The following is a 13,688-nucleotide window of genomic DNA, read 5'->3' as shown; positions in this document are numbered from 1 at the left end:
AGCACTCCCGAAAGAAGGGAGAAACTGGTGCTCAGAGAGCTTCAGTGAACTCAGCCGGCCCAGAAAACAAAGTCGGTACTCAAATCCAAGTCTCGACTCCCGTGCCTTATTAAATGGATCACAAACTGCCCCCCTTACTGTGGGGTCTGTCTGATGGCCCTTCATTTGGGAAGGCCAGAGCTGATACACCCACAGAGGCTGCAGCGTGACTCAGAGCTCCAATCAATACTGATGAACTCATTGACAAAGAGAACTAGAGCGCTATGGGTTACCAGTGCTCTAAGTTCTGGCTTTGGGACGTCTGGTTTTCAGTGAGGCATGATGGAGCAAAACCACACCTGTGAAAATCCACCTGAACATTCGCTGGGGATGGGAGCAGATCAGAATCCCAGCGCTGACCTATGGGAATGTTTGGTGCTGGATCCTCTGCTGGGGTAAATCAATGGATCTCTAGTTAGATCAGTAAAAGAACTGGGTCTCAGGCTAGCATCTCTAAACCAACTCTCTTTTTGGAGTTGTGAAAAAGCTTTTGGTAAACTTTTGCTTTAGTTTTTGCTGGTCTCTGAGCCTCCTCCTAGTGTGGTCCAGGATGGATGCAGCAATCCCTGGAATCGTAAGTGAAAGGCTGCTCTCCTGAGTGGCAACCTCCCAGTAGGGTAACCACATGTCCTGTTTTAGCCAGGACAGTCCCTTTTTTAAGCCCTGTCCTGGGTGTCCCAACTTTTTTTGGCAAAAGTGGGCATTTGTCCCATTTGCTCTTGCCAACTGATCAATGGGACAAATGCCCATTTTCATCAAAGTGGGGTGGGGAGGAATATGTGTGTGGGAGCAGTGATGCCAGCCCCACATGTGGGGGAGGCAGGGCTCGTATGAGCAGCGACACCAACCCCAGCATCACCCCGGGGGCAGGAAGGGCTCTGGAGAATGGTGATACCAGCCCCATACATGGTGGGAGAAGGCTCAGGCTATCCCTACACGGTATCCCTTTTTCCCTGGGGAAATATGGTCACCCACCTCCCAGAGATCATCATCTTGGGACATTCCTGACAGACTTGCAGCCCCAGTAGTTTGGATGAGGCTCAGCAAAGCAGCCAAACATTTGGAGAGTCGCATGGCTCCAAATTCCAAACCGGTTTAGAGGTTCTTCCATCACTAGTTTGAATCTCCTTTGCAAGCAAATGCCACCGCATGAAATTCAGCAGGGAAGGTCTAGCGCTAACTCCCTATCATGAAAATCCCACTGACCGCCATGAGTGCGTCTTACCATTCTGCCCAGTGCAGGGGTCTGGAGCTGGATAATGAGACTTTAGTAAATTAGGTATCAGATTTGCCTGAGCTGGGTGGTCATGTCTGGGGAGGGTCATGGGGCGTTGTCAGGACTGAGCTGTGTGACACAGATGGATTTCAGCATAGGCAGGGCTAGGTGGTCAGGTTTGCCTGTAGAGAACTAAGCAACCTGTCTCTCTCTCTGCCAAGATAGGATCCAGGACTGGGCTATCAGAGGGACCGGGAGGTCAGAGCTCTGTGAGGGCTGATGACTGGACTAGCGGGGCAGGGCTGTGTGGGTGATACGAGCTACGATGCCACTGGCAAGAAGGAGGAGCATCAGCAGAGCTGACGGTAGGAGCCCAGCACTGGAACAGCAGGGAGTACTGCAGGTCAGGGCCGAAGTGTATCGGCAGAGCTGTGTGGGTGGGAAGCTTACAAAGCTCATTCCCATAGCATCCCTTGTAATTATTTGTTCTAGACAAGGCATCGGAAATGTACGTGGTGCTTTGCAAAACAACAGTGGAGTCCCTGCCCAGAAGGACTTAGCTTCCAAGGAGCAGAGAATTCATTTTTGTCACCTTAACGCCTGGATCAGGGCCCCATCGTGTTGCATGCTGCAGACGTGCATAGCAAGGAAGAGCCGCTGTCCCAAGGAGCTATAGACAAAGGAAACAGAGGGGAAGTGACTTGACCGGGTCCCACAAGTCCGGGACAGAGCCAGGAGCAGAATGCAGGTCTGTCTGATTCCCCGCCCAGTGCCCTTGGCACTAGGCATCACTGACTCCCAGTAGGCTTTCATGGAGTTACTCATATGAATAAGTGTAAAACAGGGTGGAAAAGGACTCCACACCTGATCCTAAATTAAGACACCAGCAGCAGGAAGAAGCAACAAAGGGGAGCAGGCAGGGCAGGATTAGGGTGAAGAAGTTTGGTCATTTGCATCCCTCACCCAACGGATGACAATGGCGGGTCCCATTGAGTCTTGGTTTCATTGTAAGACTGGGTATACAGCTCCTTAGAGAAGAGAGTTTGGGGTAGGATGGTGTGAGAGGACAGGACGGTGGGGAAGGCAAGCAGGAGCTCTGTAATCTGGGCCCTATATTTAGTGAGCACTGAAATTAGTGGAATTCACATGAAGTAAGAAATAGGACTTTAAAAGGTAAACAGAGGAGAAAAGGTCCTTTCGATGAGCCAGGTTTCTCTGACTAGAAACCTGGGGTATGAGTCTGCTGCCGCTTACAGGAGCAAACTGGAGTGACTCCACTGGAGTGACACTAGTGTTGATTCTGATCTCACTCCAATTTAAGCTCCTGGCATCTATTGTACTGCAAGGACTAAGAACTCCCTCCTGTCTCCAGATTTTCTGGAGAAATACCTTTCTTAAAAGCAAGAGTTTATTCCCCATTCAGCTTTGGAGGACTTTTTTTTTTTTTCAGTGTGAGCAAGGAGATTATTAAAGCCTATGAAATAATCTCTTTTGCTACAAAGTGCACTTCCTTGTACGCATGGGATCTGTTACGTCACAGGGAGAGACACCCTTGGGAGAAAGCATTGGGATTTCACCTGAAGGGCACAGTGTTGTTTTTTATATACACCTCACACAGTTAGCCTGTGGAACGCATTGCCACAAGATAATGTGACAGTGGTGAGTGTATATTACAGGTCCCCCTCTGTGCCTGATCCACATTCGTTGTTACAACCACCAGCTACAGAGCCTTGGCGCATTCACTATGCTTTTAGCTTTGATAGTTACGGATTCAGTCCCTGTGTGTTTGCCGAGGGGGTGGCCATAACAATAGCACTCACACAAAAAACCTCTGAAGTAACCGAAACATTTTTCTCCCACATGTTCATCTGTAAACAACATGTAACTCTTCAATTAAGCCTGTCCTGACCCCTTCTAGTGGCTAATCCACACAAAGCAGGTCCCCACATCTGTACCCTGGAGTTCAGAGTCAGGAGGAACCATAAGGGCATGCTGTTTCTACCAGGAAATAGAGAATTAGCTCAAGTGATAGAAACCTCTGCTTAGAGCTGGAGATACGATAGTCTATCCCAGACAAGCCAGCCTCTGGGTTCAGGGATTGATTATATATAGGCTTGGCAGAATTGGATTTTTCTTTTCTTTTTAAAATCAATTTAACAGATATTGATTGATTTTAAAGCTATTTTTTCTATTTGTATCTATTTAAACATTCACAGTTGTCAGAAATTACAAGTGGGTCAGACAATGATGATTTAATGGCAGTAGATGAGGAGATTCAAAAGTTAAGGGTTTAGAACCCTTAGCGCACACATTGTCAACGCCCTGTCAAAACCTAGGCACTAAGCAGCCTTAAATCAAACTCCGTGTTCTCAAGCCGCATTTGTCGTCTTTTGCCTGTCTGTCAACTTCGATGATTATTGGTGGAAATACTCTGTCCGTTTCTACCTGTGCAGTGATTTTTACTTCTTTGATTTTTTTTTTAAACCAACACTTACTGATTTTAAAAAACTGTAATCCATCCTAGCCTAGTTTATGTATCATGCGAGCTAAATCTGTCTTGGTCCCCTTCTAGTGGCCAGACCATGGAAGGAGATTTAACTGACACTGTCTGAGTGAATGGGGCTGATTATTTATTATCTAGTAGTAACAGCACATGGCCTTAGGTCCAGAGCTCCTGGGTTCTGTCCCTGCAGGTGACCCATCCAGGGTGATTGTTACAGTGGCAAATATTTTTGCAGAGATTTTCCCCTCTTACTATTTTCCCTAGTCTAACCCCTGATCCCTGTGTCACTTCATTGCTGCCCTAACAGATCGCAAGTTTTTCAAAGCTGAAGGATATTCATTACCGAGCTTGCTACCCCTTTCCAGGTGCTTTAACTTTCCACAACTGCCATCTCAGCGGTTCCCACCCTGACAAACAGCAGGGGGGATTTTAGAAAAGGAAGATTTTTAGATGTATAATGCATGGTGGCTGATCTTCTTCCTGGTGACCTCTCTTTCCCTGCACAAGAGAAGCCAGCGTACCTCCCTCCATGGCTTTAGTGCATGTGAGCTAGCTTGTCTTCCCCCAGCAGGGGATATAATGTCCTATCAGAACATTGCCATCCAGGTATCCTTCACGCTCCCGGCACAGAGATCTATTTATAGGGCCAGATTTCCAACTGCTCAGTGCCCCCAATGGGGCCAACATTTTCACTTCCCTTTTGGCCTAGTGCTTGGCCAATACTCAAGGCCTTACAGGATTGGGATCATTACAATGAGAAGTAGTTTCTACCTAACTCATAGCATCAAGCAAATAGCAGGCAGCTTCCTGCCTCAGAAATCCCCATGCCTGCCACTCCAGCGAGCTCTGTGCCCAAGAAGTTCTGTCTCTCTGCTTCCTCTCAGAGTCACGCTCACAATTACTTCTCCAGGCTTCCTGCCTCCAACACACACAGGCTGCAAAACCAGCCTCCTAGCTCCTGCAGTGGCCGTCAGGGAAACTCAGCCCACACAGCTGAGCTGCAACTGGCCATGTGTCTTGGGCAGTCCCTGCATTGTTCGTAGCTGTCTGCTATAAAACGGGCTTAAGTGCTCCTTCCATTGAGTCCCATACCCACTGAATTTAGAGGTCTATGATTGTCTTTGGATCAAAGACTCTCCTGAGGGCAGCCATTAGCACCTTTCAACACAACAGTTCCCTGAGATCCATCCAGGCAATGGAAAAGCTCAGCAGACCCTTTAATTGCTCCCTGTGTTCCAAAATAAAGCTTTGCTTCTGCATTGATCCCTGTTCAAGATGCAGTCACCCCTCGTCCTGCCCTGCCTCTTGGCACCCAGCGGTCTGTGTGCTGTGTCCATGAAGGCCATGAGATATAGCAGGCACATGGCAGACTGCTCCAGCTAATCTGCAAACTGATCTCTGCCACTGCAGGCTTTGAGGCTAAAAGGATTTTTTTTTTTAAATGTTGGGAATATAGGTCATCCATAACCTTAAAAAAGAAACCAAACAAGGAACCAACAAGCCTAAGCTGCAGTTTCTGGTGTCTCAATGGATACTTGGTTCAAATAGTGCATGTGGAGGGGACTCTAGTCAAGGAAAGGAGATGTATTTGAGTGAAGGACCTTGTGATTTCATAGAAGGTCTGGTCTGGCCCACATTAATGTACCGTTAACAAGCTGCCCCCAGCATCAAGGAACCTGCGCTTAGAATTTCTATGGTGGTTTAGCTTCACACTGCTGTTCTCAAGAGAAAGCAGCCCTTGATGGGCAGACTCGGGCAACGATCACATGGGATACCTACCGATCTAAGGTACCATCCATCGCCAGCAGTGTCATAGCATCTAGGCCCCTCACAATCTGTAAGGTATTTATCCTCACCACACCTCCGGTAGGCAGCCAAGGAAGTGCTTTTATCCATATTGTAGAAATGGGGGAACAGCAAGATTAGGATCCAGATGTTGAAAAATATTTGGTTCATAGATTCCAGGGCCACACAGGACCATTGTGATCCTCTAGTCTGTCCTGGGTTATGCAGGAGGTCAGACAACTTCCTTAAAATATTTCCTAGAGCAGATGTTTTAGAAAAACACCCAACCCTGATTTAAAAGTTGCCAGTGATGGAGACTCTACCACGACCCTTGGTAAATTGTTCCAGTGGCTAACTACTCTCACTGTTAAATATATACACCTTATTTCCAGTCTGAATTTGTCTAGCTTCAGCTTCCACCCATTGGATTGTTAGACCTTCCTCTGCTAGACTGAAGAGCCCATTATACAATATTTGTTCCCCATGTAGACTGCAATCAAGTCCCCCCCTTATCCTTCTCTTTGTTGAATTAAATAGACTGAGCTCTTTGAGTCTGTCTCTACAAGGCAGGTTGTCTAATCCTTTCTTCATTCTTGGGGCTCTTCTCTGACCCCTCTCCAATTTATCAACATTCTCCTTGAATTGTGGGCACCAGACCTGGACACAAGATTCCAGCAGCGGTCGCACTAATGCCAAATATAGAAGGAAAATAATCTCTTTACTCCTACTTCAGATTCCCCTATGAATGCATCCAAGGATTACATTAGCTCTTTTGGCCACATCATAGCACTCAGAGCTCCTGTTCCACTGATGATCCACAAAAACGACGAGGAGTCCTTGTGGCACCTTAGAGACTAACAAATTTGTTTGGGCACAAGCTTTTGTGGGCTAGAACCCACTTCATCAGATGCATGGAGTGGAAAATGCAGTAGCAGATATAAATACACAGCACATGAAAGGATGGGAGTTGCCTTACCAAGTGGGAGGTCAGTCTAACGAGACCATTCAATTAACAGTAGGATACCAAGGGAGGAAAAATCACGTTTGTAATGGTAATGAGAGTGGCCCATTTCAAACAGTTGACAAGAAGGTGTGACCACGACCCCCAAATCTTTTTCAGTCACTACTGACCAGGATAGAATCTGCCATCCTGAAAGTAGGGCTTCCAGTCTTTGCTCCTAGATGGACACATTTACATTTAGCCGTATTAAAACACAGATTGTTTGCTTATGCCCAGTTTACCAAGCATTCTAGATCACTACGTATCCGTAACCTGTGATCTTCATTATTTACCACTTTGCCAAGTTTTGTGTCCTCTGCAGACTTCCATGGGGGATGGTTTTCTGTTCTCTCTGAGATCACTGATAAAAATGGTAAATAGCATAGGGCCAAGACTAGATCCCCACTAGAAACGCATCTACTCAATAATTCCCCATTTGCAATTGAGGCCATTTAATATGTGCCATGTTAATTTTATATTGTTGTAGTTTTTGTTAATCAAAATGTCGTGTGGTACCAACTCAAATGCCTTCCAGAAGTCTAAGTATAGTACATCAACACTATTGCCTTTATTAAACTTGGTATCTTTTTTGATGAGATTACCAGTTAATTGGACAGGATCTATTTTCCATAAACCCATGTTGACTGGCATTAATTCTATTACTGAATTCCCACTGAAAGTGGGGCCCCTGGAGGGGCCAGGGTGTGGGGATGTGGAGGGGGGGCAAGTAGAGACTTGTATCCTGGGCAGATCCCAGCCTTGTCACTGGCCCCTCACTCCCATCTCCTCCAGAAATTAAGGGGAGTTAGGCGCCTAAATACCTTTAAAAATCTGGGCCTGAGCAATTTGCCTAAGGGAGTGTGTGGCAAAGCAGGGAACTGATCCCATGTATCCGGAGTGCCCTGCTTACTGGGCCTTCCTTCCCCTCCGGAAAGCCGCCTATGGGCAGGGACATACCATTCGTTTCTATAGTTGAACGTTGCCTCCTCGCCCACACAAGTGGGGCCAGCTCTGCTCTCCTCTCCTCCCAGGATGTAAGTTAACGGGGGGTCATAGTCATTTCCCACTGCAGCTGCCTCTCCCGCAGTGACAACCAGGGCGAAGACAGCCTTTGTGCATTCCTACCCTGCACCCTGGGGAAAGCAAGAATGTAATCGGATGGACCGTGATTAATTTGGGAAAGGTGGCTGCTCAGTGGCACTGCACCTGCTGTTCTGCACAGCAGCTGGCGCTAAGGGAGGATCCATGGTTCATTTTTGTTTTGTCGCACTGACCTATTCTGAGGTCGCGTTCATGTGTTTGTCACCAGTACCCAGCCAGGGGTTAGCTCCTTGGTAACTATTCTGAAGCTGTTTTGAATGCATAGATCTCATTCCTGCTCTTTCCAATGCATGGTTCACATCCATGGTGCATGGGTTAGTCATTGTTGCATTATGTACTTGAGCTGGATCCAAACGTCCCTGAGACCCGAAAGCGGAGTTTGCACATGCTCCTTTCTCGGTATTCCACCTCACACACACACACAGCCCTCAGAATGCCAGGAACGTCTGGAAAACTTGGATCCCACCTCTATGATACATTAAACACTCCCCTGACTTGCTCTTAGAGAGCTGGGGTTGCCAACCCTACAGGACTGGCCTGGAGTCTCCAGGAATTAAAGATCATGGCATGTGATCCAATCTCCAGGAATACATCCAACCAAAATTGGCAACCCTATTGGGAGCCCAGCCTCCCGGTCCCCGTATTTATTTATTTTTTCCCCCTGGGAGTCCAGGCTACCCGTTCGGGTCCTAAACCCACATCCTCAATGGTATTCAAGCTCCTAACTTCATTGAAATCAATGGAAGTTAGGAGCCCAAGTACTTTTCAGGATCTGGGTTTATAGCACTTACCTCAAGAGTGTGAGTAGTCCCAGTGACTCCAATAGGACACTTACACACTTAAAAGTGAGCCTGCATTTGAGCTCTGCTGAATTGGAGCATCAATCTTTCAGTGTTTAAGTACTGAAGAAGGCAGGGTGGTAGAAAGAGACCAATGCAATGAACACACCCTCCCTATCTGCATGAATATACCATCCTGTGCAGTTCAGATCAGGCAGCGGGAAAAGTGATGGGGCTTCCTTGAATTCTCCTTGGGACAAATTGTGATCTGGTGTAACTCTGGAAGTCCACTGAGTTTGGATATACATCGGTGTAAGAGCTCAGAATCTGGCCCATCTGTGGATTATCCCACCATACCCAACTTTCCCGTGGCCATAACAATACCCTGTTGAGGAGAGAGAATGCCTCAGTGATCACAGGGCTGGATTCTGATCTTATTTCCACCAGTGTCCATGTGACTCTGCTCACTTCGCTGGAGTTACTCTAGCTTGCTTACACCAGCCTAGGTAAGAACAGAATCTGTCCCTAGGCAGCCGGTCCCAACTATGCATGGCGTGTCAGGTGTATTCTGTGGCAATGAGGGGTGTTGAGTGATTTCAGAGTGTGCTGTATTGATGACATAGGCAGGACGATGTTTCTTAAACATCCGGTTAAGGAAATAGATGAGCTTTATGTTATGGTGAAGGCTCTTTTTCTAAAAGAATCGTACACCCATGATGCCAGTAGTCACTTTGGTCAGTTTATTAGCTGGGATCATATAACTAGGGGCCTTCACAGCTTTGGTCTCCTGCAGAATGTGTTCCCTTGTTGCTATTGATTATAATCAGGAAATGCAAGTTCTTTTCTCACACCTCACATGGGGGTCCCTACACCTAACTAGCTAGGTAAGGGCCCCGGGGGATTGCCAGCTATTTACCAGCTCCGCTCAGCCTCAAGTGAACTCAGGGGCAGCTGGGATCTGAACCCAGGCAGTGGGATGATGCAGGGAATTGTCAGTAGAAACATAGCCCGGGGGGGATGTGCAATCCTGGGGTGCGTGCAGGCTCGTGGCTGGAGTGGTACCCTATCTGGCCCCTGGCATTCTTAGCCAAGGTAAGGGGCCTCACGTGGCCGGCCCTCAGGGAGCCCCGCGAGGGGTGGTGGTACTCAGCTGTTTGCGATCCCACACTGCAATCAGCTACCTCCCTCTTTCTTCATGGCCAGTTGGGAGTGAGGCCCTGTAATAATATGGGGTCACTGGGTGGAAAAGGTTAAGAACCACTGCTCTTCTGAGTCCCAGCCAGGGTGAGGATCGTCCGGTGCCCAGGGATGCTCAGCTATGGGCTGGGACCCAAATAACTGCAGAGTGATTGTACGGTACCCAGCCTCAGGGGTGCCCATCCCGGGTGATGTCAGCCCTTCATTTAGCCTGAGCCTTCTCTCTCTGACTCACCCCAACTACCATATGGTCTGTCTGGGCGGCTTCAGTGTTACCCAGGCTTTAGAAAGCTGAATGAATCATCCTTTCAAAGCATCCTGGTTTCTGGACCCACAGGGCACGTGAATCTCATTCTGTCTCTGTTTATCTATTTATTTAAATCCCCGAGCAGGAAGTGCTGAGAGGAGAGTGCGTACCATGGTGTGTTTAATGCCTGCATCCTTTAAATGCAGAGAACTGCAAAGGTGTCCCCTCTTCTAATTATCCCCAAGCCGAGGTCATCACCTTCTCTTAAAACTTTGGTCAGGCGCTGGCAGGCCGAGAGAACAACAGACGCGTTAGTGGGGCCATGTTGGCCTGCTCTCAGCCGCATGGGCAAAGCTCTTTTTGCTGTGAAAGACTCTGAAAATCCTTGTTTTTGCAGGACTGTCGAATCCCCTGTGACTCCCTTGGAAGCTGGGATTTGCTCAGACCATTTGCCGGGTCTAAATGTACCCAGGACGGGCAGGCGAGGGAAGAGGGGGACGAGACCGGATTCCCCCGCCGCGCTGTAACCTTGCTTGTTGTGCATGTGTTGTACGACCATCTGTCTGACGTATACCATGGTCCCCGCCCTGCCCCCACTGACGATGCCATTCACGACTCCCGTGCTGTCCGTTCCGATGCACCCTCTCGCTCCCCTCCACTTGTTGACTGACCCGTTGGCTGGCGTGATTGCTGTAGTAACTTAGACGGCGCCCAGATCTCGCCGCAGACGACCATCGCGGGGCGTCAGCAGCTCATCACGGGCGCCCTGTCGCAGGCACCATCTGTGCTCTCACCGTGTCCATCCGCCGAGCGGTAGCTGTGGACTATTATTTTTAGACTCTGTGACGTTTGCTCCGGCCTCCTCCAATGTACAGATTCCTTCTCTAGAAGAGGCAGCTCCTGGGATTGGTTTGGGACCCATTGGACGATGGCTCCGGAGGTGCATGGGGGTGGGGGGAAGAAGCCTCCAAGAAGTCCAAGTTGCAATACTCGAGCAGCCAATGACTGAGTGCAATAGCAGAGACCAGGTAGACCAGCTGGCCTGATATGGCCAGCTTCTTTCTAATGCTGTTACATATCTCCGTGACCAAGGCAATACTAATCCCATTACCTTATATGCTGTACACATGCCTCTTCCTGTCAAGCAGTACTAGAGTTCTAATAAAGAGATCTGGGAGCTGAAATTTGGCTCTTGTATGTGTCACTGCCTTTCCTTTGCTTGAGCTCACTGAATCCCATTTGGTGATCAGCACCTATAAACTGCAGCCAAGACTCTGTATAATCCTGCAGCACCCTAGGCCTGTATCCTACAGTACAGGCCCCTAGGCTCTGTGTCCAGGTCCCTGGACTCTGTGACAGGGTCATTGGAGTCTGCCTCTGGACACCTGGGTTCCACAGTGCTCTCAGTGCAACAGACTGGGAATTCCATGGCAGCTTCATTTAAATGATTCCTGTTTTTATGTGTGTGTGTTTTAATATGGATTTCCCTACTTGGCAGCATGAGATTGTAGAAGAAGCACGCTCTCTTTCTGTAAAGATGATTAGCAGGGAAATAGTTAGCAATGTTGACATTTTAAATGCCATCTTTAGGTTTCAGAGTTAACAACCTCTTGCAAGGAATGGAATCATTCGCACCTCGCTGAGCTGTTGTGTCAGGCTGCCTGCAGATTCAGGAAGACGGCACTATATTGGTTTTATATTAGGTTAATATTTTCAATGGTGTGTTTTGTTTTGTTTTTTTTTCCATCGTAAGGCCTAGAAATATAGAATCAGATCCTCGGCTAACGTTAACTGCTGTAGCTCCACTTGAGTCAAAGGAGTTGCACTGATTTGCACGAGGTGAGGATCTAGCCCCTAATAGTTTTAAATGACAGCTTAGGTTCTCCAGCACAGGATGGGGATTGAGCAGCAAATGGCATGGAATGGCAGTGTACATAGTGGCCCTGACTGCACTGCCTAGTTCCAGGTCACTGTCGTAATTAGCTTGTGGGACATTAATTTAAGCTCACAAGAAACGCATGTTGGGAATGACTGTGGAGAGAATGTACACAGGCCAGGGCTGATTTTTGTGAATGATGGTGAAATGCGATGATAGGAAACAGAACTAGAGGGTTTGAGCCCCTGGGAATCCATCTCTGGGAAAGGCCTTCCATAACACTGGAAAGAAAGCAGTGCAACTTACTGAGTGATCAGTGGTTTTGTGGCTGATGGCCAAGCATCAGTTAAAGATTAAAACCTTTCTCCGAGACATTTAGAGAACTATATATTTCCCACTCAGATGAGATCAAGCCATTTGCAAGCCAGGTTGGCTGAAAGCTGCACCACCGACTTCATAATTATATTAAACTCCATGGCCCGGTTCCAAAATTGCTGCTGTTTCGCTCTCCAGAAGATCAATGCTGAGCAAGCGGCTTCATTGTCTGGGTCTGAAAGCCGCTCACAGTCGCTGTGTAAATGGGCCCGAGCACCTCAGTGATGCAGGGCCACAGTGGCACTTACTGATTGGTCGTGCTGCGGGATGAGTCTGTGCCCAGGCTCCATAGCCCAGAGTTTAACTTCTCAAGCCCGGGTGGCCCTCTTGCACCACTCCCAGGGTGGTAGAATAGGGATCAGAAATGCCGAGCAAGGCAAGCCCTGGTGGAGATGTCCAAGATAGATGAGTATTTGCTGCAAACTATGTAGGCCAATGCAGGGCTGGGCCATGGCTGGGATGATTTAACTGGGAATTGGTCCTGCTTCGAGCAGGGGGTTGGACTACATGACCTTCTGGGGTCCCTTCCAACCCTGATATTCTATGTAGAAGCAGGCGTTCAGCAAGCAATCTGATCAGCTCAGAGACCGCAAGGGCCTTGGCAAGCCTGGAACAGAAGGAAGCAACTGGGGCAATGCTGCAGGCAGAAGGACAACTGACTGCTGCAACAGGAGAAAATTAGGGACCTTCCCCTCCCAGCTGTTCTAGATCTCCTTTAGAGGGCAGTGGTGCTATGTCCCTTATGCAGTTTGGCACCACTAGGGGGCACTGTCACTAACTCAAAGCCAGGCTGTTACACTCTGCCATCAAAACTTTCCAATAGTCAGTTTGTCGATGAATCTTGTTGAAATTTCGATGAGAAAATGAGATGAAACTTGTGGGGGAAAGTCCTGTTTTTTCTCATTGCAATTCAAAGCTTTTGAGTTAAAAGTTTTTGTCCAAAACCAATTTATTTGGGGGCAAATGTTAACCAGCTCGAATTAACAGCTTGTTAACCCTCTCAGCCCCAGATCCGGCATGCATCCACTCGGGTTATTTTGAAATGCCCATTTCTAACTAGAGATGGGCCAGAAATGTAACCCCAGGGCTGAACACACCCAAACACTGAGGAAGTTCTGATCCGGGTCAGGAATTTCCCGCTGGTTCCTGTCTCTGCCAATAGGCAGATCCAAATCTTTCTCTTCCCCTGTCAGCTGCTGGCTAAGCCGCCCACCCTCTGCCCCTTTCTATGTGGTACAATTGTCCCCAATAGCCTGTGGCTAAGCTCTGCTGGCTTTGCTGCTTCCTACAGTTAATCAATTACACAATCATTTGGGGCCTGATCAAACTCCCTTTGGAATTCAAGGGGTCATGGTAGATCTATCCCTTGTGTCACCTGCAGGGAGAAGGATAGGTAGCAGCAGAAGGCATGGAGCTTGCGGGGGGAGCGTAAGAAGGCAGATGCTACCCAGGGCTTCTATGCCTCTGCAAAGTGGGCCCCACTCTGGTGCAAGGTAGGAGCTGTATGGCTGGGGAAGCTGGCTTCAGTTAATGTTCCTAAATCCTGCAAGAGTGCGTTATATCTCCTGAG

The 13,688-nt window shown here is 48.2% G+C and overlaps 1 protein-coding gene across 2 annotated transcripts in view; it reads left to right on the top strand.

Moving 5' to 3' along the window:
- The window catches only part of KCNC4 (potassium voltage-gated channel subfamily C member 4), a 49,306-nt gene extending 38,255 nt beyond the window's left edge, over nt 1-11,051 (top strand). For both annotated transcript variants that reach the window (XM_073320021.2, XM_073320020.2), the window contains exon 4: nt 10,265-11,051. In XM_073320021.2, the coding sequence (XP_073176122.1) occupies nt 10,265-10,284 (20 nt within the window). In that variant the 3' untranslated portion in view covers nt 10,285-11,051. The remainder of the gene's footprint in view (nt 1-10,264) is intronic.
- Nucleotides 11,052-13,688: the final 2,637 nt, after the last annotated feature.

The sequence above is a fragment of the Lepidochelys kempii genome, chromosome 21 (assembly GCF_965140285.1).
Source record: "Lepidochelys kempii isolate rLepKem1 chromosome 21, rLepKem1.hap1, whole genome shotgun sequence".
Classification (NCBI taxonomy): Eukaryota; Metazoa; Chordata; order Testudines; family Cheloniidae; genus Lepidochelys; species Lepidochelys kempii.
Note: the sequence above shows the minus strand (reverse complement) of the source record. Positions and strands in the feature narration are given on the sequence as shown.